Genomic DNA, 19,693 nt, shown 5'->3' on the forward strand with positions numbered 1-19,693 from the left:
AGAATGGCAATGCTGCCCAAAGAAGTCCTAGTCTACCATCAGTTCCTGTCTGCCTAGTCAAGTCAGCCAGGCCTCACATCAGGGTGAGAAATCACGGAGGACACTGAGTTTAATTTGTCAGGTGAGACCTGTTGTTATGCTTCCCAGGCAGAAACCAGACATGCAGGTCTGTAACAGGCAGTCTTTGTCTTCTTGGCAAAGTGTAAAGTGTGTCTGGATGCTTCCAGAGAAGTTTAATGTCAAAGGGAAGACCCACGCCAAACAGGGGCAACACCATCCCATAAGCTGGGGTCCAAGTCTGAATTAAGGGCAGAAAGTGGACCAAGCATTGACATCCATCTCTCTCTGCTTCCTTATACAGGAGCAGTGTGACCACAGTAGAAGTCATTCTGGAAGCCAGGCCTTCCCCTCCACGATGGACCAGGCTCTCAAACTGTGAGCCAAAATACAGCCTTCTGTCCTTAAGTTGCTTGTCAGATATTTTAGCGCAGCCACAAGGGAAGCAGCTGGCACGGGGTTCCTGGCTCACCTGTAATTCTTTCACAATCATGAAGCACAGAAGTCGGTCCAATCCATTCAGGCCAAAAGTCCCCAAGGTGTTCTGGATTTCTGAGAAGAGCCGACTGCTGGTGACCTCCTGATGAGTCTTCATGTCATACCAAGTGTTCAGCTGGTCTATGTAGCATGTCATTCTAAAACAAAGGTACAACCAAAGTCCCAGCTCAGAGGTGTGGGACAGGAGCTGGGGTATCACAAGCCAGGGCACAGGCTGCATGCCTTCGTTGTTTTACAGTCTACCATACAGTCTGGCATAGCCTGGATGTGCACCAGCCCTGCCTCGACCTCCTGAGTGCTGGGGTCGCAGTGCGAGCAGGCACTACTGGTTAGGACTTGTGTTTGGTGTTTCCTCACTTCTGTCCAGATACTCAACCTTGTCTGCCTGATGGTTGCCTGATGTCACAGAAGGTAAACCTCAGCAAGGTCTCCTTTCCCCACTGTATGCTTCCTTGGTTTCATTTATTTCCACTCGGCTGAGCTACTCCTGGGAACCATGCTGAGAAGACAAAGTTAAGTTCAGCTGCCGGGCTGGAGGACTCTAGGGCCCAGCTACCCTTTTACAGGATGCTTCTTGAAATTTCCAGAGACTGAGGACAGATGAGAGTCTAGTATCAATCCCACTGGTAAAGAAGAAACTTAGGATCTTTGACGGTGACATCTGAGGGGGAAGATGAAGCTGTGTGCTTCCTTCCCAGCTCACTAAATGGTTGATGCCCATCTTCTTGGAACCCCTCATTGATTCTCTTTAGTCTTGGGAACACAGTACAATGATGACAGTGGCAGAAACCCAACATCATCTACTGAGCACTCAAGTTATCCTATGTCACCCTCATAAGCTCTGTGAAATACAAGCCAGTTAACCCCTGACTTAAAGGGGAGATGGCAGAGGGCAAGGTAGGCCTGACTGCAAGATTATATCATTTCAAAGCTTTGGGTCTCAATCATGCAGGAGGGGCCTTGAGTGACTAGTAGGGTCTGCAGAAGGCACAGATGTCCAAAGTCCACTCCTAGATAATCTGATTCAGCAGGAAAGGGGTGTAGTCCCAGCCTTTACAGTTCCAACAAACTTTACACATGTTGGTCTCATTTTATAAACACCACCAGCCATACATGTAGGTCTCATGTTATAAACACCACCATCCACACACATGCTGGCACTTTGGATGTGACATCTGAGAGGACCCTGGTTCTGATAATGAATCCCCAGTCACATCTAATCTCCCCTGAAAGTGTGAGCAGGGTGCCAGGCAGGGCAGTTTCTAGACGGGCTCGGTAATTTAAGCCACAGACACAAAGGACTGTTTCTTGTCTTGCTTGTGGCAGAAAAAATCGGCTAGAAATCTCAAAAGGTTTACCTACAGTTTACCGACTTTCACAAATCTTGAGACGAAATAGTGCCAGACTAGAGGACAGTATGGAGTGCTGAAGGAATGCACACGCATTCAACAGGACACAGGTGGGCGGGGAGAGAAAGAGGCGCATGTCTTCCTCTGGGCAACTCTATCTATTGTGGTCCTCTGTGAGCACATGCACACAACTGAGCCACAAGACCTGAGCCTGCTCTTTCCTCAGGTGGTCTTAGTGTACTGCTTCATCTGAGGCTCAAAGGGAGAGTCAATGGGTTTAGCTGGATTTACTGAGAGGGCCCACGGTACCCACCTGATATTCTGAGGAATAGATTTAATTACGTGAGATTTCCACCCAGTCATGCTGAAGTTACATGGACCCATGTGACTAGGGTGGACCCATTGGACATGGTATGACCTTGACTCGTAGTCCTTTGGGAGCAGAAACTTGGCATGGTCTAGCACACTGTTTGCCAACTGTGTTATGCTGGGCAGGAGAGTAAGCTATTGTGTCTAGATTTCATCTTTGAAGAGGTAAGAGCAACAATGCCTACCTCCCGAGATTATTACAAGGAGTAAGTACATAGCCGTGGCTGGCATGCTGAGTGGTCACTGGACAGTACTCGGGTCCTCGGCTAAGACATAAGCATGCCATCTTTAATGGTCAGGATGAGCTGACAAGTACAAGACTGGGCACAAGGGAGCACACTTCAGTGACACAGGCTCAAATGTCTTGTGGCCTGAAGCTCAGCCACACTCAGAAATACTTACTTTGGGTCTGTGATCCTCAAGATTTCTCTGCAGAGACGACCGATAAACGTTATGGACTCATCCACGGGCGCGAACTTGGGTATTGGAATGTGAGTGGACTGGTACATACTCTGCCAGTCTTGAATCTGGAACATAAAACCATAAATGTCTCCTTCAGCTCTGATAATGTAACTCACATAATCTCACAAGCACTGCATGAACAATAACAAATGTTGCTTGGTTTTGAAGAGAAAATTTTAAATCAACAGCAAAGTCCCAAAGGCTACACAGAACATCAAAACAGAGAAGAAACAACTGTTAAAAGGGGCTGGAGATGCAGCCCAGCTGGCAGGGTACCTGCCTAGCATGAGCAATGCCCTGGGTGCCATCCACAGGGCCACATCAACCAGGCACAGCAATTCAGGCCTGGAATTATAGAAGTAAGGAGGGGGAGGCAGGAGAGCAAGTTCAAGGTCATCCTTGGCTGAAAAGGGAGTTGGATGCTAGCCTGGGCTGCAGGAAAGTGAGAGATAAGGAGAGACAGGAGAGACTTGGTCTTTTTTGTCTTATGAGTAGAGACGGACAGTGTAATCTGGAAAATCTAAACTAGCATTAGCTTAAATAATCTTTGGACAGTGTCACCTGCATGTGTCAGTGCCTTGTCTGTCTAAAGCAGCAGCACTGGAGTTTGGTGCTATTCTGAGGTTCATGAAAAAAAAAAAAAAGAAAAGAAAAAAGAAAAGCAATCCACTTTTCAAAGAAGATATACACACATGGCCAATAAACACGTGAAGATACTAGACAGCCATTAGGGAAGCATGCATCAATAAAAGTCACCCTCACGCCCCATGAGGTCAGTGGAAGTTAGGGAGTGGATAGCAGTAAGTGCTGGGACCTGAGGAAACAGAAACCCATGCATGGCCTGGGGGACGTAGGATGGCAGCGCTGCAATGGGAGGGTTCTGGGGGGCCCTGCTCAAGCCAACAGCATCACAAAGTCCAGAGGTCCTGCACCTTGCATCTCAACCTGCTGGCTTCTAACAAGCAGAGCAGCAGCTGCTACAGCCACTTGGCTACCCCTGCTTTCTGTGTTGCACAGAAAGCTCTGCGAGGTCAGGTCCCACGTCAACTCTCCTTTTATCCTGAAGTCTCCTAAAGGTGCTCTGTGGGACTTCAGTACTGATTTTCAGTAAAACTATTAGACAAAACAACAACCAAAAACTTTCTTGTTGGGATTCCTGAAACTTGGAGTGTGTATCTTAAATATGAGAAATAATGAATATAGTCAAGAATTGAAAAAAAACTTGTTAAATACCTTTGTTCTTAAGAAGTTATTACATTCTTGCTCCACATTATAATTTATAATACGAGAGACTTCCTCCTGCCAAATCTTCAGACCATAGATGCTGACATAGTCCTGTATGTACTCAAAAGAACGATGGAACCCATCCATGGTGGCTCCCAGGTCTTTCAGCTTGGGCATCAACTCACTTGGCTATGCACAAGGACAGGAAAACTGTCAATGGGAGCAAACTGTCAACACTAACGCCTACATTAGACTTAAATGACACACTAACTAAGGGACCTTAGTGGTGGTTTCAGACACAGTCACGGCTTTAGAATACTTCCTTCTGCAGCAAGACTGACTGACAGTGCGGTTAGACCCTCAGCCAAGGACAGACTACACTCATTTGGGAAGAAAGCTTCATAGGAAAGACATAAAGATGAACACTGATGATTCCTCCAGAATCTGCTGATGACTGCATCTCATACTCTACACATAATACTTAAGGTGAATTCACTGAAGGGAAACATATCTTATGGAAACATTTCAGGATTATTCATTTTCTCATTAGAAAAATCACCATACTTTTAAATAGATAATGCAAACTTAAAAAAACCCAGTCTTTATAGTTTCTGCCTGCTTTATGGTAAACGAGGTCTTTGACAATAAGTAATTCTGAGTCATAAGTCTCAGTTCAGTTCTTAAACGCGGGATGAGCAGGGGGAGACAGCATTGCTTTTCAAGGGGTTTCCTTATGAGTAGACTACAGAAGGATCAAAGAGCATGTCAGTTGTTTGCACCCCATGTCACATACTGGAAATGCAGGGGAGGGAAGGGCCTATCTAGTTGGGTGTTCTGGTGCACAGTGTGAGCTGAATGACAGATCGACTGTACCTTGGCCCGAGGGTTGAATATCAGTCCCCTGTGGAGGGCGAAAGCAACTCGCTTAACTAGCTCTTTCCTTATTCCATCTTCCAGCAATTGCTTGGGATCCACCTAAGTGCAAATCAGAGTCATTCAATGCAGTCAGGAAAACAGAGCAGAGGGCTGGAAGAATCTGCAACACAGCATTTTCTTACCTCGTCTCTAAGTGATTTAGATTTTTAAATTTCTGCCCCTATTTCATTTTTCTGGTGGTGGACTGAATTATTAATCCTGTTGCCTCCACAGGGCTCTTTTCATCTCAGGAAGTTTTATAATAATTTTACAACATATTAAAAAGATAGCACATATGGACAATTTTTAATTGCTCCACGATTAATTTAACTTCGTTAAATGCAAAGTGACTTTCTGTACAGCCAGCAGGAGAGGGTGACAAGAAATTCCAAGTTCAAGTCACAGTTTGTCCTGAACCCTGAACAATCAGGATCATAATGCTCTCTTCCTCCACCAACAAACGAGTTTGAACAAAGTTGCGGAGCGGCACAACGGCATGGTCACATTCCTTCCTGTTCCACACGGAATTCCCATAAAATCAAACCAATAGTCACGGGCCCCACAGAGCAGCAGCATGGCTGTTACCTTTATAATGCCCACCAGGGTTGTTTTCATCATCAAGATGCCCTCGGTAAAGATGGAGATGGCATGAGTAAGCTTGGCAACCTTCAGCAGAGAGAAAGGGGAGATGAAGGACTTCACGGGAGAGAACCCTCACTGCTATGCAAGGCTAAGCAACTGGTCGACAGTCCTGCAAAGGCTACAGGAAATGAATGTGTGGCTGTGTAAAGGACACTGGTGTGCATGCACCAGGGATGGAAGTGAGGCTCTGTGTAGAAGGGAAAGACTGCTGCTGGATATGCTGGGGACAGTCCCCGACAGCAGTTATTTGTCCTTCTCTGGGTTCTATGTCTCAGGTCTAAACTTCAGGACTGGCTTCAAGATGAGCTGTAATAACCAGCTGCCTGATTGCACTGAATGCATTTTCTTTTACAATATTTTCAACTTATGATGGGTTTACTGGGATGTAATTCTAAGTCGAGTATCGAATGCACAAAGGAGCGTGGATGTGAGGAGTCCAGGTTGTGCAGCACAGGAAGAACAAGGAAGAGAAAAGCGCTGCAGCTCTACAGAGAACACGCGGGTAAACAGGCTCTCGGAGACACTGGTGAAACATCAAGAGTCACGGTGTGAGCACACTAAGAACTGCAAACCACGCCACCACTGAGAGTGCAAGAACACAATCACATGATTGATGGCTGGTCCCTGGGATACTCCAGGAGCCACATGATTGCGATGTTTCATGGTTTGGGCTTTAAATATCAAAAGACAGAAACCAAAGGAATATGGCACCTCATATCGTGGGCCAAGCTGAGCGTAGTCCCTCAGCTTGTCCTTGTCCAGGCGGGTAGGTACTTCAATGATGTCATGGGTCTGAAGCTTTATGATCTTCAGAAGAGATGTGAACATGCTTTCTGGAATGATCTGCAAAACCTTTGATGAAAAGACAAGGAAGAACACAATTGAGTGTCCGCACTATTTTTTCAGCTGATGAATAATGAAGATGACAGCAAGAAGGGGACCAGTGGGCAGCATGGCAGTTTGCTCACAGAGATGCTGAGAAACTTAAAAGAACTATCTTCAAAACTGTTATAAAGCACTGGACATGTGGCACATGCCTTTAATCTCAGCACCAGGGAGGCAGGAAAAATTTCTTGTGAGTTCAAGGCCATCCTGGTCTACACAGAAAATCCCAGGCCTGCCAGTGCTGCACAGAAAGCTATTGCAAAACAAAACCAAAACACTTGGCTCACTTTCTCCTGCCATCAACTGCCAGAGAATACAGAGTTAATCCTCAAAGTGCTCAGGATGATTTATCAAGCTCCTGTTACAGACTTTAAAAGACCAATGCTCAAGATGTTGGCAACGTCAGGAAGTTCTCAGCCACGCATGACATAAACTGACTCTGAATTCAGACAAGGCTGGGTCATTGACCCATCACAGTGACTGGAGCAAGAACTAATGTTCTCATGAAGACTCGGACTGGGTTCTGCTAAGGGAATGTGAGTTGTACTCTGTCCCTGAGCAGCCAGCTCTGACTCTGAAGGGGTGACAAGGCCGAGAGCGTGTGAAAACCAGTGTGACTTCCTTAAAGAGCAAAATCACACTTCACATCTACAGTTGCAGTAATGATTGCTTATTTTTGGGTATTGGAAATTTCTGGGAAGAAACCTGGAGGACAGGAAGCACCAGCAGTGCACTGTTTTAGTCACCGAAACGCAGCCAGAGGCACTTCTTACCTTCCTCACGTAGGACACCAGTTCTCCCGAGTAATACTGAGACACACTCAGAAGGTCAGGGCTGTTTGCTTGATTAATACGCAGCAGGGGAAGATCAAGGGCAGAGGCAAGCTGCAAGGAAACAACACACATCTGTTTCTTGCTTCATAAACGCCCTAGAAATCTCTTTCCCAAAAGTGGGATTTCTAATGCAACATTTGAGCTTAGAGGAAAACAAGCAGCAAACCTCAGCAATGCCTCAAATAGTTTCTGACAAAATATTAAACTAAAACAAAACAGCCCGCAGCCATCAGTTACTGTGGCAGGGTTTCTCGCACTGATCACCGGCAGCAGCTGGGGACGTGGGCGCCACGTCAGTTATCAGGCCCACCACAGACTGACGCAGCAGTGCTGGGAGCGGGTGGAGAAGCTGCGGTGGCCACTCGGAGGCTCCCTGGAGCTGGAGGCTGCTACCCCCGGAGCTCCTTGCAGTCATGACTCCTTTTCATCCAATAAGCTGTGGTGAGGCCCAGTGCACAACGCAGGCCTACAGAGCAAACACTTAGGAGAACGAGCCACAGACTTACTGTAAATCATACATTCTACTTTTACCATTCGTTTTCTTATTTTTTAAAGGTTTTTATTTAATTTTGTTTTATGTGCGCTGGTATTTTGTCAGCATTCATGTCTGCATGGGGTGTGGGAGCCCCTGGAACTGGAGTTACAGACAGTTGTGAGCTGTTGTGTGGGTGCTGGGAATTGAACCCAGGTCCTCTGGAAGAGCAGCCAATGGTCTTAACCGCGGAACCATCTCTCCAGACTTTTATCATTTATACTAAAGATGAAAGTAAATTTGCATACTCATGAAATGGATGTTCATTTTTACATAAAGAACTAAACCTTGGCTGGATGTTTGATGCTGCAGGACCTATGGCATTTTCTTTCCTTTTTTTTTAAATTTTATTAACTATGTATACGGTATCCTGCCTGCATGTGTGCCTGAGAGCAGAACAGAGCCCCAGATCATATTATATATGATTATGAGCCACTATGTGGTTGCTGGGAATTGAACTCAAGACCTCTGGAAGAGCAGTCAGTGCTCTTAACCTCTGAGCCATCTCTCCAGCCCAACCTACACCATTTTCATAGATGTTTATGAACTATTTCCTAAAGGTTGAATGCACAGGGGAGAGTATCATACACTGACCAATGAGGGTAGAGCAAAGCCGAGTCTTCCCTCTGCTGGAAGACGGATGTTGCCATTCCCTGCTTACCTTGAGGAACGTGGCTCTGAGTTTGGTAACCATGGATGGGTTAACCCTTATGCTTTCTTGCATGATGGATGTGAAACTGTAAAGAGGGACACATGATAAGCAGATGGACACGCGGCCTTCATCACAGGTAAACATCAGCGTGTCCACATTACCTGTCAATTAACTGCCAGGCAAACGAAAGGTCCCCAACGATTTGCATTGTGATCAAGACTTCCTCCTTAATGTTAATGGTTCTGATCATTTGATGGAGAAATTTGCGGGTATCAGCGAGAAACTGGCAAACTTGCAGATTTGATTCTAACTGGTGAAACTCTTGAACCTGCGTTACATGATCCATTTATTAAAAGAATTCTTCAGTACAACCCTTTCCTTGAATACTTCCAAGAAAGTTCACCACTCGCCAACAATTTCTTGACCAAATTTTTCATTTCACATTAAGCTTCAGAAATCTCTAAGGCAAGTTCTAAGAAAGTACAAGTGTCTAGGATTAGAAAACTCTCCTCCCTGCTCCCATGGTGTGTGTAGACAACCTGACATGCCAGCAGGCTCACCCTCCATTGCAGAAGAAATACATACACCCTGGAGGCCACCTTCTTCCTGAGGATGTCCACACTACTAAGATCATAGAGAGTCACAGCACAACCAATGTACTGGTACAGAACAATACCATGTTTTCGAGGTTTCCTACAGTCCTCAAATTTTCATGTGTCACTCAAGAGGCTTGGGCCACATGCCAAAATAAATAAGGCCAAAAAATACTGAGGCTTACAAAGCTGTTTTTATTTTTAGTGCTACTATAGATTAGGAAATCCCCAAACAAGCACTCATTTGTAGCTGTTCTGGAGTGAGGTGCCCTGAGCTAACGAGGTAGTAGATGAAGTTGCTACTTATTTATAGTGACTATCAAAATAAGCTTAAAGAAACAGAAAAAAAAATTGTAAGAAAGTATGGAGAGTGGAAAATATTAACTATACTTAATGGATAGAGTATAGCTGATGTCTTAAACAATGGAGCCTGAGGTAGTGCTCTAACATGATTATTTCACATTTTAAATCCATATAAACAGACAGCTAAGCATTTAAGAATCTGAGCTAGAGTCATTTCTTTGGGTATACAGGTATTTTTTAGTATATAAAGCATTTCAGAAAATAGACTACTTACAAGGATAATAACATTATATAACAAACTACTTTTATTTTTTGTGTATTTACTTCTAGTATTTCTCTCCCAAAGGCACACAATATTTTACATACCTAAAAGAAGGCACAGAATTACAATTTTGTTTTTATACCTTATGACAATCTCCCCAATAGTCCTACTTTCCTGCTTCTTCGGGTCTGTCTGTCTGGCCCCTGGCGTCTGCCTGGTGTCTCTCTTTCTTCTTTTCCTGAGTCTCAATTCCTCCTCCTTCTTACTCTCCCTATCTGAAAGTCCCACATACACCTACTCCCTTCCTATTGGCCATTCAGCTTTTTATTAGACCAATCATGTTCTTTGGACAGGAAAGGGAAAACAACAGATCTTTATATAATTAAACAAATGCAACACATCTTTGCATAGTTAAACAAATATTTTGTAACACTTACCTCCTCCAAAGCTTGTATTAGCTGCACAGTCTTTCTGCCTGCAGCAGTAGAATCATCATAATTTAGTGACAGTATTTGTTTTGAGATTTCTCTGAACCAAGCTTGAAGATTTTCTGTTAATACAGAAAAAAGGAAAGCATACTGAAACCCCAAATCCTTGTAGCTTTGAATTGAATTTATCTTTTACGAATATAGTTCTCACAGCTTTTACCAGGTGTGTAACATCACTCCCAACAATTCTCTGACCACCGCCAACAATGTGAAGGGTGTGTACCCTAGCACAGCATACCAGATTGTCTGTGACACTCACCGCTAAGGATTAAAGACTCACACTTAAGCTGCAAATGCTAAGTGCTAAGGTGCTCATGGGGCATGGGAGGGCTCGGACTGCTGGAAAGAACATGGAGTTACTGTTTTCTGAAGAAGTGAAGGTAGATAAATATTTGGGTTGTCAGAAATAAAGGTTATCTATCAAGGTGATGGACAGACATGAGCAGAGGTTTCTGGGCAAGGTGAAGATCAACGTGTCAAAAACTCTGAGGTGCGAGCAGAAAGTTGTGGGAATTCTGAACAGTTTAAGGGGTGCCATTTGTAACATGACCAGTAGTCAGGGTGGTCTTTTGGGAGAGATTTGTAAAAAAGATTTCCTTATTTATATTTGATGGGTATGTATGTTTGCCTACACACATGTATATGTGCCACATGTGTGCAATGCCTGCAGATGCCAGAAGAGGGCATCAGGACCATGGAACTGGAGTTATAGGCACTTGAACTGTCACGTGGGTGCTGGGAACCAAGACTGGGTCCTCTACAATAACAGCAAGTGCTCTAAACTGCTCAGACAGCTCTGTAACTCTGGGAGAAAATTCATAAGGTTCTTATCTTAAAAAATATGACAAGATGCTATAATTTTTCTATAAGTAAGATTTCCTAAAAGACCCAGGATCATAATCATTAATGTAAAATTTGAGATGTTTCCTTTAAATAACAGCTGGTGACCCCCACTTCTGCCACTAGATGGCAGGTGCTCTGGAAAATACCTGTGATAGTTTGAAAGAAAATGTCCTGTAAAGGGAGTGGCCCTGGTGGGAGTGTGGCCTTGCTGGAGGAGTGTCCATGGGTGGGGGAGGACTCTGAGGTTTCCTATGCTCAATCTACACCCAGTGAGACAGACCACTTCTTGTTGCCTGTGGGTGAAGACATAGGAATCTCAACTCCTTCTCCAATGCCATGTCTGTTCAGGCCACCACATTTCACATGACAATAACTGACTAAATCTCTGAAACTGTAAGCCAGTCCAAATTAAATGGTTTCCTTTGTTAGAGTTGCCATGGTCATGGTGTCTTTTTACAATTACAGAAACCCTAAAACAACTTATCAAGAATAGAAGATAATAATCTTAGAATCTAGGTCAGTTGTTACTAATAACCTCAGGTGACATGTACTTCTAGAAGATCTCAAGAGGTCTTTGACCTTCATTTCCTTCCCCCAATTTCAAATAAATACACACCTCAATTTTATCTAATATTGGGGTGGGAAGATCATGGCTCTCAACCCTAGCAATGAACCAGTTATAGGAACCCCTGGTTCATATTTCAAAGATATAAAACATGGTGTTTAGAGCATCTTTGGTTGTTGCCCAAGGGAGAACAAGCTAGAAGCAGCACAAGCTAAACTACAGACTGCTGTAAGTACTGCCGTAGGGGACAGAGCACACCATGATGAGATCAGGACTTTTTAACTCAGTGTGTGATGGTTAATCTTGATCATCAGCTTGTCAGGGTTGAGAACCACCTAGGAGATACACCTCTGGGTATGTCTGTGAGGGCCTTTCCAGAGAGGGTTCACCAATGAGGGGCAACCCACTCTGACTGTGGGTGGCACCATCCCATTGGCTGAGATCTCATACTTAAAAAAAAGTGAGCTGAGCACCAGCACTTACCCCTCCCCTCTTCCTGACCTCAGATGCAAGGTAACCAGCTGCCTCACACCCCCACCTCCACACCTCCTCTGCCATGATGGGCTGTGCCCTCAAAGTGGGAGTCAAAATAAACCTTCCTTGTTTTGCCAGGTATTTTCTGACAGCAATGATAAAAAGTCACAACCATTTTATAAGGCTTTATATAAGCACACATCTCAAACACATCTTTAGCAGTTACCATTTTTCTCCACTCGGGTTAGCGGTTTCACCCCTGAAAAGACATCAGCCAGCTCGGTCATCCGCTCTGAGCCCTCCTTCTTGTAATGTTCCCACTTTGACTGCTTCTCTGAAAGCATCTGCTTGAACATCTGTTGACAGGATAGAAAGATTCAGTACTTAAGAGAAAATTCAGATCAGACAGTTTACAAAGAGATCATCAATAAATCCCTATTTACTTTAAAAAAAATATATGACAGAGGGCTGGAGATGTGGCTCAGGGGATAAGGTGCTTGTGGTCCAGGTAAGGACGATAGTTCAGATCCCCAGAACTCATACAAAAACCAAGCAGGTGTGGAGGCAGAGAAAGGAGATCCCACAGGCAGAACCAGCTAGCAAGACTAGCCGAATTTGCTGAGTTCTGGGTTTGGTAAGAGACCATTGTGGTGGTTTGACAGAAAATGGCCCCCACAGTAAGTGACACTATAAGGAGGTGTGAACTTGTTGGAGTATGTATGGCCTTGTTAGAGTCACTGTGGAAGCGGGCTCTGAGGTTTATGTTCAAGCTACATCCAGTGTGGTGGGATGTTTACTTCCTGTTGCCTAGGGATCAAGATGTAGAACTCAGCTGGGCAGTGGTGGTGCACACCTTTAATCCTAGCACTCAGGAGGCAGAGGCAGGCGGATCTCTGTGAGTTCAAGGCTAGGGTGGTCTACAAAGTTCTAGGATAGCCAGAGCTGTTGCACAGAGAAACCGTGTGGGGGGTGGAGATGGCGGTGAGAAGGGTGGAGATATGGAACTCTGGGCTCCTTCTCCAATATCATGACTGCTTGCATGCTGCCATGCTTCTTACCATGACTGTAATGGACTTACCCTGGGAAACTATAAGCCAACCTCAATTAAATGTTTTGCTTTATAAAAATTGCCATCGTCATGGTGTCTCTTCACAGCAATAGAGACTGTCACTAAGACAACCATGCTCTATAAATAAATTGCATATGATTTAAGAAGGCACCCAGCATCAACTCTGGCCTCCATATGTGTGCACCCTCACATAATGCACCTACACATGAGAACACACATACACATAACATACATAACATACACCTCTCAGATCCCATCCTGCCTCAGGAAGTTGTTAGTACTGGTGGGCTACCACATCCACCTGGCATGTAAGTGGGTTCTAGGGATCCGGATTGTACTCCTTAAGCCTCCGCAGTGTACTAGGTGGGTTTTATGTCAACTTGACACAAGTTAAAGTCACCTAAGAAGAGGGAATATCAAATAAGAAAATGTCTCCACAAGATCAGGCTGTAGGCAAGCTTGAAGGGCATTTTCTTAATTAGTGGTGGATGGGGGAGGGCCCAGATGGTTATGGTTGATGCTACCCTTGGGCTGGTGGTCCTGGGTTCCATAAGAAAGCAGACGGAGCAAGCCATGAAGAGCAAGTCAGTAAGCAGCAACCCTCCAAGGCCTCTGCATCAGCTCCTACCTCCAGGTCTTTCCCTGTTGGAATTCTTGTCCTGACTTCTTTTGATGATGAGTAGTGGTGTGGAAATGTAAGTCAAATAAATTCTTTCCTCCCTCAGTTTCTTTAGTAATGGTGTTTCATCATAGCAATATTAGTAACACTAATTAAGACACTCAGTAAGCCATTAACCTGAGTCATCTTCCCAGAGCCAAATCCCGGTTTTCACATGTGTTTTCACAAGAGTGATTCTCATGAATTACCATACTCTTCATTAGACTAATGTCCACAACCAGGTATACTTTCTCCATCACTAAATAATTGTTACATGCCTAATTCTGTAATCTTCTATATAAAACAGATCTAGACAAACAAAATCTGTAGCTTGAGTCAGAGACACAACTAAATCATAATCTTTTCTGAAAAATATTTTTAAACAACAACAACAACAACAACAACAAAAAAACAAAGACCAAGGTTATTCATTTAATACTTTTACCTCTTTGAGTATAAACTCAAATTGTGCAGTATCCAACAGCAATTGGAAGAGGATCTTGGGATTGTACCTAGAGTCTGTCAGAATCTGGTCCTTGATTTGACGAAGACGTTTGTTGTTTGGGTCACAGGCTAGAAAGAAGAAGAATTTCCCACTGATTCAGTGTATAAAATCACCCATGAAACAAGATGGGGCAGGGTAGAGTGAGCACTTGTGTGGTTTATGTGAGTTTGATAGGGAAGGTTATAAACCATGCCAATGGGGTAAAGTCTTGAAATCAGAAAAGGAGTTTGTGCAGCAGAAACTCAATGTATCAAAAGCTGGCCAGTGGGGCTAGAGAGATGGTCGGCAGTCCAGGACAATTCCTCTTCCAGAGGACAAGTTTGTTTTCCAGCACCCATATCAAACAGCTCAAAAGTGAAACTCTAGCTCCAAGGGATCTGACATATAGCACAGACATATGCACACAGATAACAACAAAAAGTCTTAAAAGTGTGTGACTTAGATGATTAAATTTACACTGTGGGTAAAGTGTACATGGACCTACGCACTAAGAAGCAAAGCCCAGAAAACTTCTGCTTATGTGAAAAACATTTAAGAAGCTGGAGAGATGCCACATATTCTCAAAGACATAGAGAAACCCAACTGTGAATGGCTCCCAAGAGGTGGAAATGGATGGCAGGCAGTGGGATGAGAGCATCTGGCTACAGGAGCTGTGAGAAGAGGCTACGGGGAGTAGAAGGTCCTACACAATGCTCCAATGTTTGCTGAACTTCCTAGTGAGGCCTACACAGGTAGGTCCCCCAAGGAAAGCTGACTGGGTAAGAGATGAAAAGCACAGGGTTCCTCCTGTGTGGTAGCATCCATCTGCATTGTAGCTCCTGAGTAGATTAGGTTCAAGGCCAGTCAGATCTACTTAGCAGTTCCAGGACCAAGCATGGCTACTTGGCACAACCTTGTCTCAGAAAATAAAATAAAAACAAAACCAAAGGAAGCAAGCAAAGAATTTTGCAGGGTTGCTGAATACACAACTCTTGAGGTGGTAGTATACAGTTCTAGATGAGTCAATGAATGTTTACAATGTATTTTCTAAACAAGTGTACCATTGCTGTGGGATAATACTCTTGTACCCTATAAAGATCTGTCACTTGTATTAGTTTAATAAAATGCTGATTGGCCAGTAGCCAGGCAGGAAGTATAGGTCGGGCAACCAGGCAGGAAGTATAGGCGGGTTGACCAGAATAGGAGAATGCTGGGAAGAGGAAAGGCTTGGTCTGTAGTCATCACTCAGATGCAGAGGAAGCATGATGAGAATGCTTCACTGATAAAAGGTACCAAGCAATGTGGCTAACACAGACAAGAATTATGGGTTAATATAAGATATAAGAGTTAATAAGAAGCCTGAGCTGATAGGCCAACCAGTTTATAATTAATGTAGGCCTCTGTGTGTTTCTTTGGGACTGAATGACTGCAGGACTGGGCAGGACAGAAACCTCTGTCAATATACCATGTCTGAAGATGCTCAGAGTCTCAAGTATCTACTCTTTTCTGAGATTTTATCACTGGTCTTAAAGTCATAGTTCATGGATCCTGGGGAGACTTTTCACACAATGTGAGAAGCTCCTGAACCTAATGCCAAACTGTATGAACAGAAGGTTTCAAAGACAGCCACGACCCAGAAGAGTTTGAGGCCACCAAATTATCTGCTCTGGGAGGCTCTCCACTCAGTAGGCTCTCACGCTTTCTCTACTTCCAATTCTGATAACGTCTGTGGTCCAGAATTTCTTCCCTTTAGTTTAATCAAAATCTTCCTAATTCCTGCCTTCTGGTGGAGCCTTCTTTGACCTCTGTTCATCCATTTCAACCCTGCCAGGACTCACATTATAGGTTCCACACAGCCAGCTCTGACATGCTACTTGGGACCTTTCATTAGTTTCTTGGAGCTGTTCTGACAGGTTGGCCCAAACAGTAGCTTTAAACAACACAAATTTAGTTTTTTACATTTTAGAGCTACAAAGTGTGAAACAGGGTCCACTGAACTAAAACCAAGATGTTAGCAGGGCTGGCAGTGTGGCTCTGTGAGTAAAAGCCTTGGTTTCATAATCTGATAATCCGAGTTCAAGTCCCAGGTCCCAATGCTGAAAGGAGAGAACTAACACCTGAAAGTTATCCGGTGACATACTATGTGTGCATGTATGTGTACACAAACACACACACAGAATGTATACATGGACACAAGAACATACACTAAATAAAATTCAGCAGGTTGGATTGCTAACAGTATCAGCAGGTTAAGAAGGTATGTCCTCACACCCGTGGTGTGAGGACCACACAAATCCCAGAATAGCTATGAATGTGGTCCACCACATTTATAGAAGACAGCATCATATCACAGTCAAAAGGGTACATACCCCTAAATTAAGGGAAATTCCTTTTCTTGCCCCTTTTAGCCTCTAAAGGCTGCCTGCACTCTTTGGCTTGGGGCCTTTGAACCTTTAAAGACAGCACTGATTGGTCAAGTCATATGCCTGGTGGCACATCTCTGGTTCTGATCTGCCTGCATCGCTCTTCTGATTTAAGACTCTCTTTGATTACATAGGGTCTCCTGGGATAATGTAAGGTCAGCTGATAGGCAATGTCCTCCTCATTCTTCCACATGCACTGAGAGGGTCTAAGGATGAGGACATGGACAGCTGTGGAGAAGGTGGGTAGAAGCATGACGCTATCACAAGTCTGCAGTTATCTCTTCTTAGATGTTCACAGCTCATCTACCCAGTGTGATCAGTGATCAGCTTCTTCAACATGGGAGCCCAAAGTCCTCGTATTTGCCAGCCACATCCCAGTGCCTACCTAACAGACGACATCTGCTCAGGTGGGCCACTGACTTCTCCAAGTTGACACAAACATCACTACCTTAAGAAGCCAACTTGTTTCTCATTTACTGACTTGCCCTCGGCTAAATACTCTGCCTTGTGAAGCTGACCTTACTGTGGGGCAGGATACGAGCCCCACGCCCCCTTGTGTGCCTTACCTGAGTCGGCCGTGTGAAGCATCAGCCAGCGGATGGCGACGTTGCAATCTCTCAGGCAGTTGAGCAGCCTTGGGATATTGTCCAGAAGCACCTCCTCCCTCAAGTATCCCTCTTTCAGAAACTGCTGCACCTGAGCGTGCACTCTTTCGCTGACACTGGCGTATCTGCTGGCCTTTGAAATTAAAAAGATGGACAGCTGGAATCAGATGGGAGAACGGCTATCCTGAAAATGACTCCCATCCAGCTGAATCCTCTGACAAGTACAAGCCTCTCCTTTATCTCTCTCCACCCCATCTCTCCCTCCCCACTTCCCTTCTTGATAACTTCATTTCTATATGAGGCAATAGCACACGTATTATAGTTACAGCAATAGGGCAACTGATTATTGGATTTTTTTTTTTTTTTTTGAGACAGGGTACCTTGTCACCATGTACCTTGGAACTAGCTCTACAGACCACGCTGGCTTTGAACTCAAGAGATCCACCTGCCTCTGCCTCCTGAGTAATGGGACTAAAAGCATTCACCACCAAGACTGGTTTTATTAGCCATTTTTAAAGGAACATTGTACTTAAAATTTTGAAACTCAGTTTTAGTTTGGGGTGTGATTAAATACTGATGGGTTTATCCTTATATTGTATATTATTTTCTTTGTCTAATGCTGAACTGGACTAGGTGGTCTCTCTGATCTTTTCAATTTTTTTTCTTTTTCATCTTCTTTTTGTCTATATGTTTGCTTGTTTGTTTGAAGACAGGATCTCACTATGTAGCTCTGCTGTCCTGGAACTCACCACACAGACCAGTCAGGCTTCGAACTCCAAAAGCTGCTTGCTTTTCTCCCAACTGCTGGAATTAAAGGTGTGTGCCACTATGCTGGCTTGAGCCCTTCAACTCTTGGATGGAAAAGAAACACAAAAACAGAGACCCAGTTGCCCGTTCTTCCTATTGTGGTTGACAAATGCAGGAAAGACGAGACATGCTCCAAAGATTAGACTTTTGTTTGGCGTTTTCTGTCAGGGTCTTGCTGTCTAGACCTATTCTGCCTTAGTCTTTAAATCCTGGGATCACCACACCCAAAGGACAAAATGCCCACAGGTTTACAAAGCTTGATAAAATGAAGATCTCAGCTGATCAAAGTTATGATTTTTTAAAGAATCCTTTGCAATTCTGGCCATTTGATTTTACTACAGTAAAGGTCCACTATTAAACCTTGCTAACCTAGTTAACCTGGCTTAAAGCTCTGAAGAAACTTAAAATGTCACAATGAGAAAATGCAAATTTGGAAAAGAATTTGAGTAATGAAAACTTAATGCCCTGACATCAGTAAGCACTGAACCCACTTCCCGAATACACTCTGGGAGCCAGGCCAACACTGAAATAACACTGTGCATTATTTAAGGAATTCAATTTACTTGGATAAAACATGACAGAGGTTTTTGAGTCAATATTGTTCCATCTACAGTGGAAAACTTTATGACCCAGATAGCCAAGCAGGAGAACGCAGCCATTAAGAAATATTAAATACACGTTTTTGTGTACTTAATTTTTTGAAAATTTGAAATTTCAAATTTGAAAAGATTTTATTTATATTCCTCTATCTCTTCTGCTATTTCCTTCTGCCTGGTGTTCTTACCAAATAGAGCCACATAACTCAGAAATGCATATAGCGTCCTGTGCTTCTGTAAACCAATCAGCGCCCCAGAAGGGATGACTCCACCTACAGGAGTAGACTACCACTCATTGTCATCTTAGCATCCATCCTACTGCTAAACTTCAATCCAGCTCTGTTCACAGGACAAGGGCTTCACACAAGAACAACAAAGTCAACTGTGGCCCTGTCCCACTGACTCATCTTAGGTACGGAATCTTTCTTAGGTCCCCAGTCTGTATTTCCTCTCCCACACAAGTTTAAAACCTATAAATAATTCTGATGTGCACATTTTACCTTCTAGTCATGCAGTAAGATGTACAGGAGCATATTTTCCCAACTCCATGGACGTGTACCTAGCTTGTTTCCCGTGAGCCAGGATTGACCTCCTAGGGTGCTCCCTGGTCAGCGCAAACCTACCTGCTCTTTGACGTTTGAGAGGTCAAGGGTATTGTTTAAAGCAGTTTTCGCAGCTTTGTACGGTTCCCAAGCATCGGCTAGATTAACGGTGATGCCCATATAGATGCTGATGACCTGAAAGAGGAGACAGCCACTCAGTACCTGCCCAGCATCTGCTTCCATCAAGGAAAGGGGCGGGGAAATGCAAAGTAGTGCACACAAGTGTCCTCTCTTTCCAGTTTTAATTCATACTAGTGAAAACCTAGTGCTCTCCAAAGAAACAGTGACAAGTTTGCTTTTCAGGGTAAAGGACGTGAAGTGACCTCACCCTTCCAAACCGCTGAGTGTTAGAGACCTAGATGGAGAAAATCACAGGAAGAGAAAAGCAGTGACTAATAAGAGGAAGCGCCCCCCCCCCCCTTTTTTGGAGACAAGGTCTCTCAATGGCACCATCCAAGTGCTCAGTTTTCTAATTTTTAGGCTCTTAAATCACTGATAGCAAT

General features: G+C 44.1%; 1 protein-coding gene across 1 annotated transcript in view; it reads right to left on the bottom strand.

Annotated features, from left to right (window-relative positions):
* Positions 1-19,693, bottom strand: part of Washc5 (WASH complex subunit 5) — a 41,611-nt gene that overhangs the window by 11,839 nt on the left and 10,079 nt on the right. The window contains exons 8-21 of the mRNA XM_057792118.1: positions 19,212-19,325; positions 17,147-17,318; positions 14,119-14,246; positions 12,173-12,302; positions 10,014-10,126; positions 8,580-8,746; positions 8,428-8,503; positions 7,175-7,285; positions 6,228-6,368; positions 5,460-5,540; positions 4,833-4,934; positions 3,969-4,148; positions 2,676-2,800; positions 530-692 (exon numbers count right to left, since the gene is read on the bottom strand). Coding sequence (XP_057648101.1) covers positions 530-692; positions 2,676-2,800; positions 3,969-4,148; positions 4,833-4,934; positions 5,460-5,540; positions 6,228-6,368; positions 7,175-7,285; positions 8,428-8,503; positions 8,580-8,746; positions 10,014-10,126; positions 12,173-12,302; positions 14,119-14,246; positions 17,147-17,318; positions 19,212-19,325 — 1,803 coding nt within the window. The remainder of the gene's footprint in view (positions 1-529; positions 693-2,675; positions 2,801-3,968; positions 4,149-4,832; positions 4,935-5,459; positions 5,541-6,227; positions 6,369-7,174; positions 7,286-8,427; positions 8,504-8,579; positions 8,747-10,013; positions 10,127-12,172; positions 12,303-14,118; positions 14,247-17,146; positions 17,319-19,211; positions 19,326-19,693) is intronic.

Source organism: Chionomys nivalis, chromosome 17 (genome assembly GCF_950005125.1).
Source record: "Chionomys nivalis chromosome 17, mChiNiv1.1, whole genome shotgun sequence".
Lineage (NCBI taxonomy): Eukaryota > Metazoa > Chordata > Mammalia > Rodentia > Cricetidae > Chionomys > Chionomys nivalis.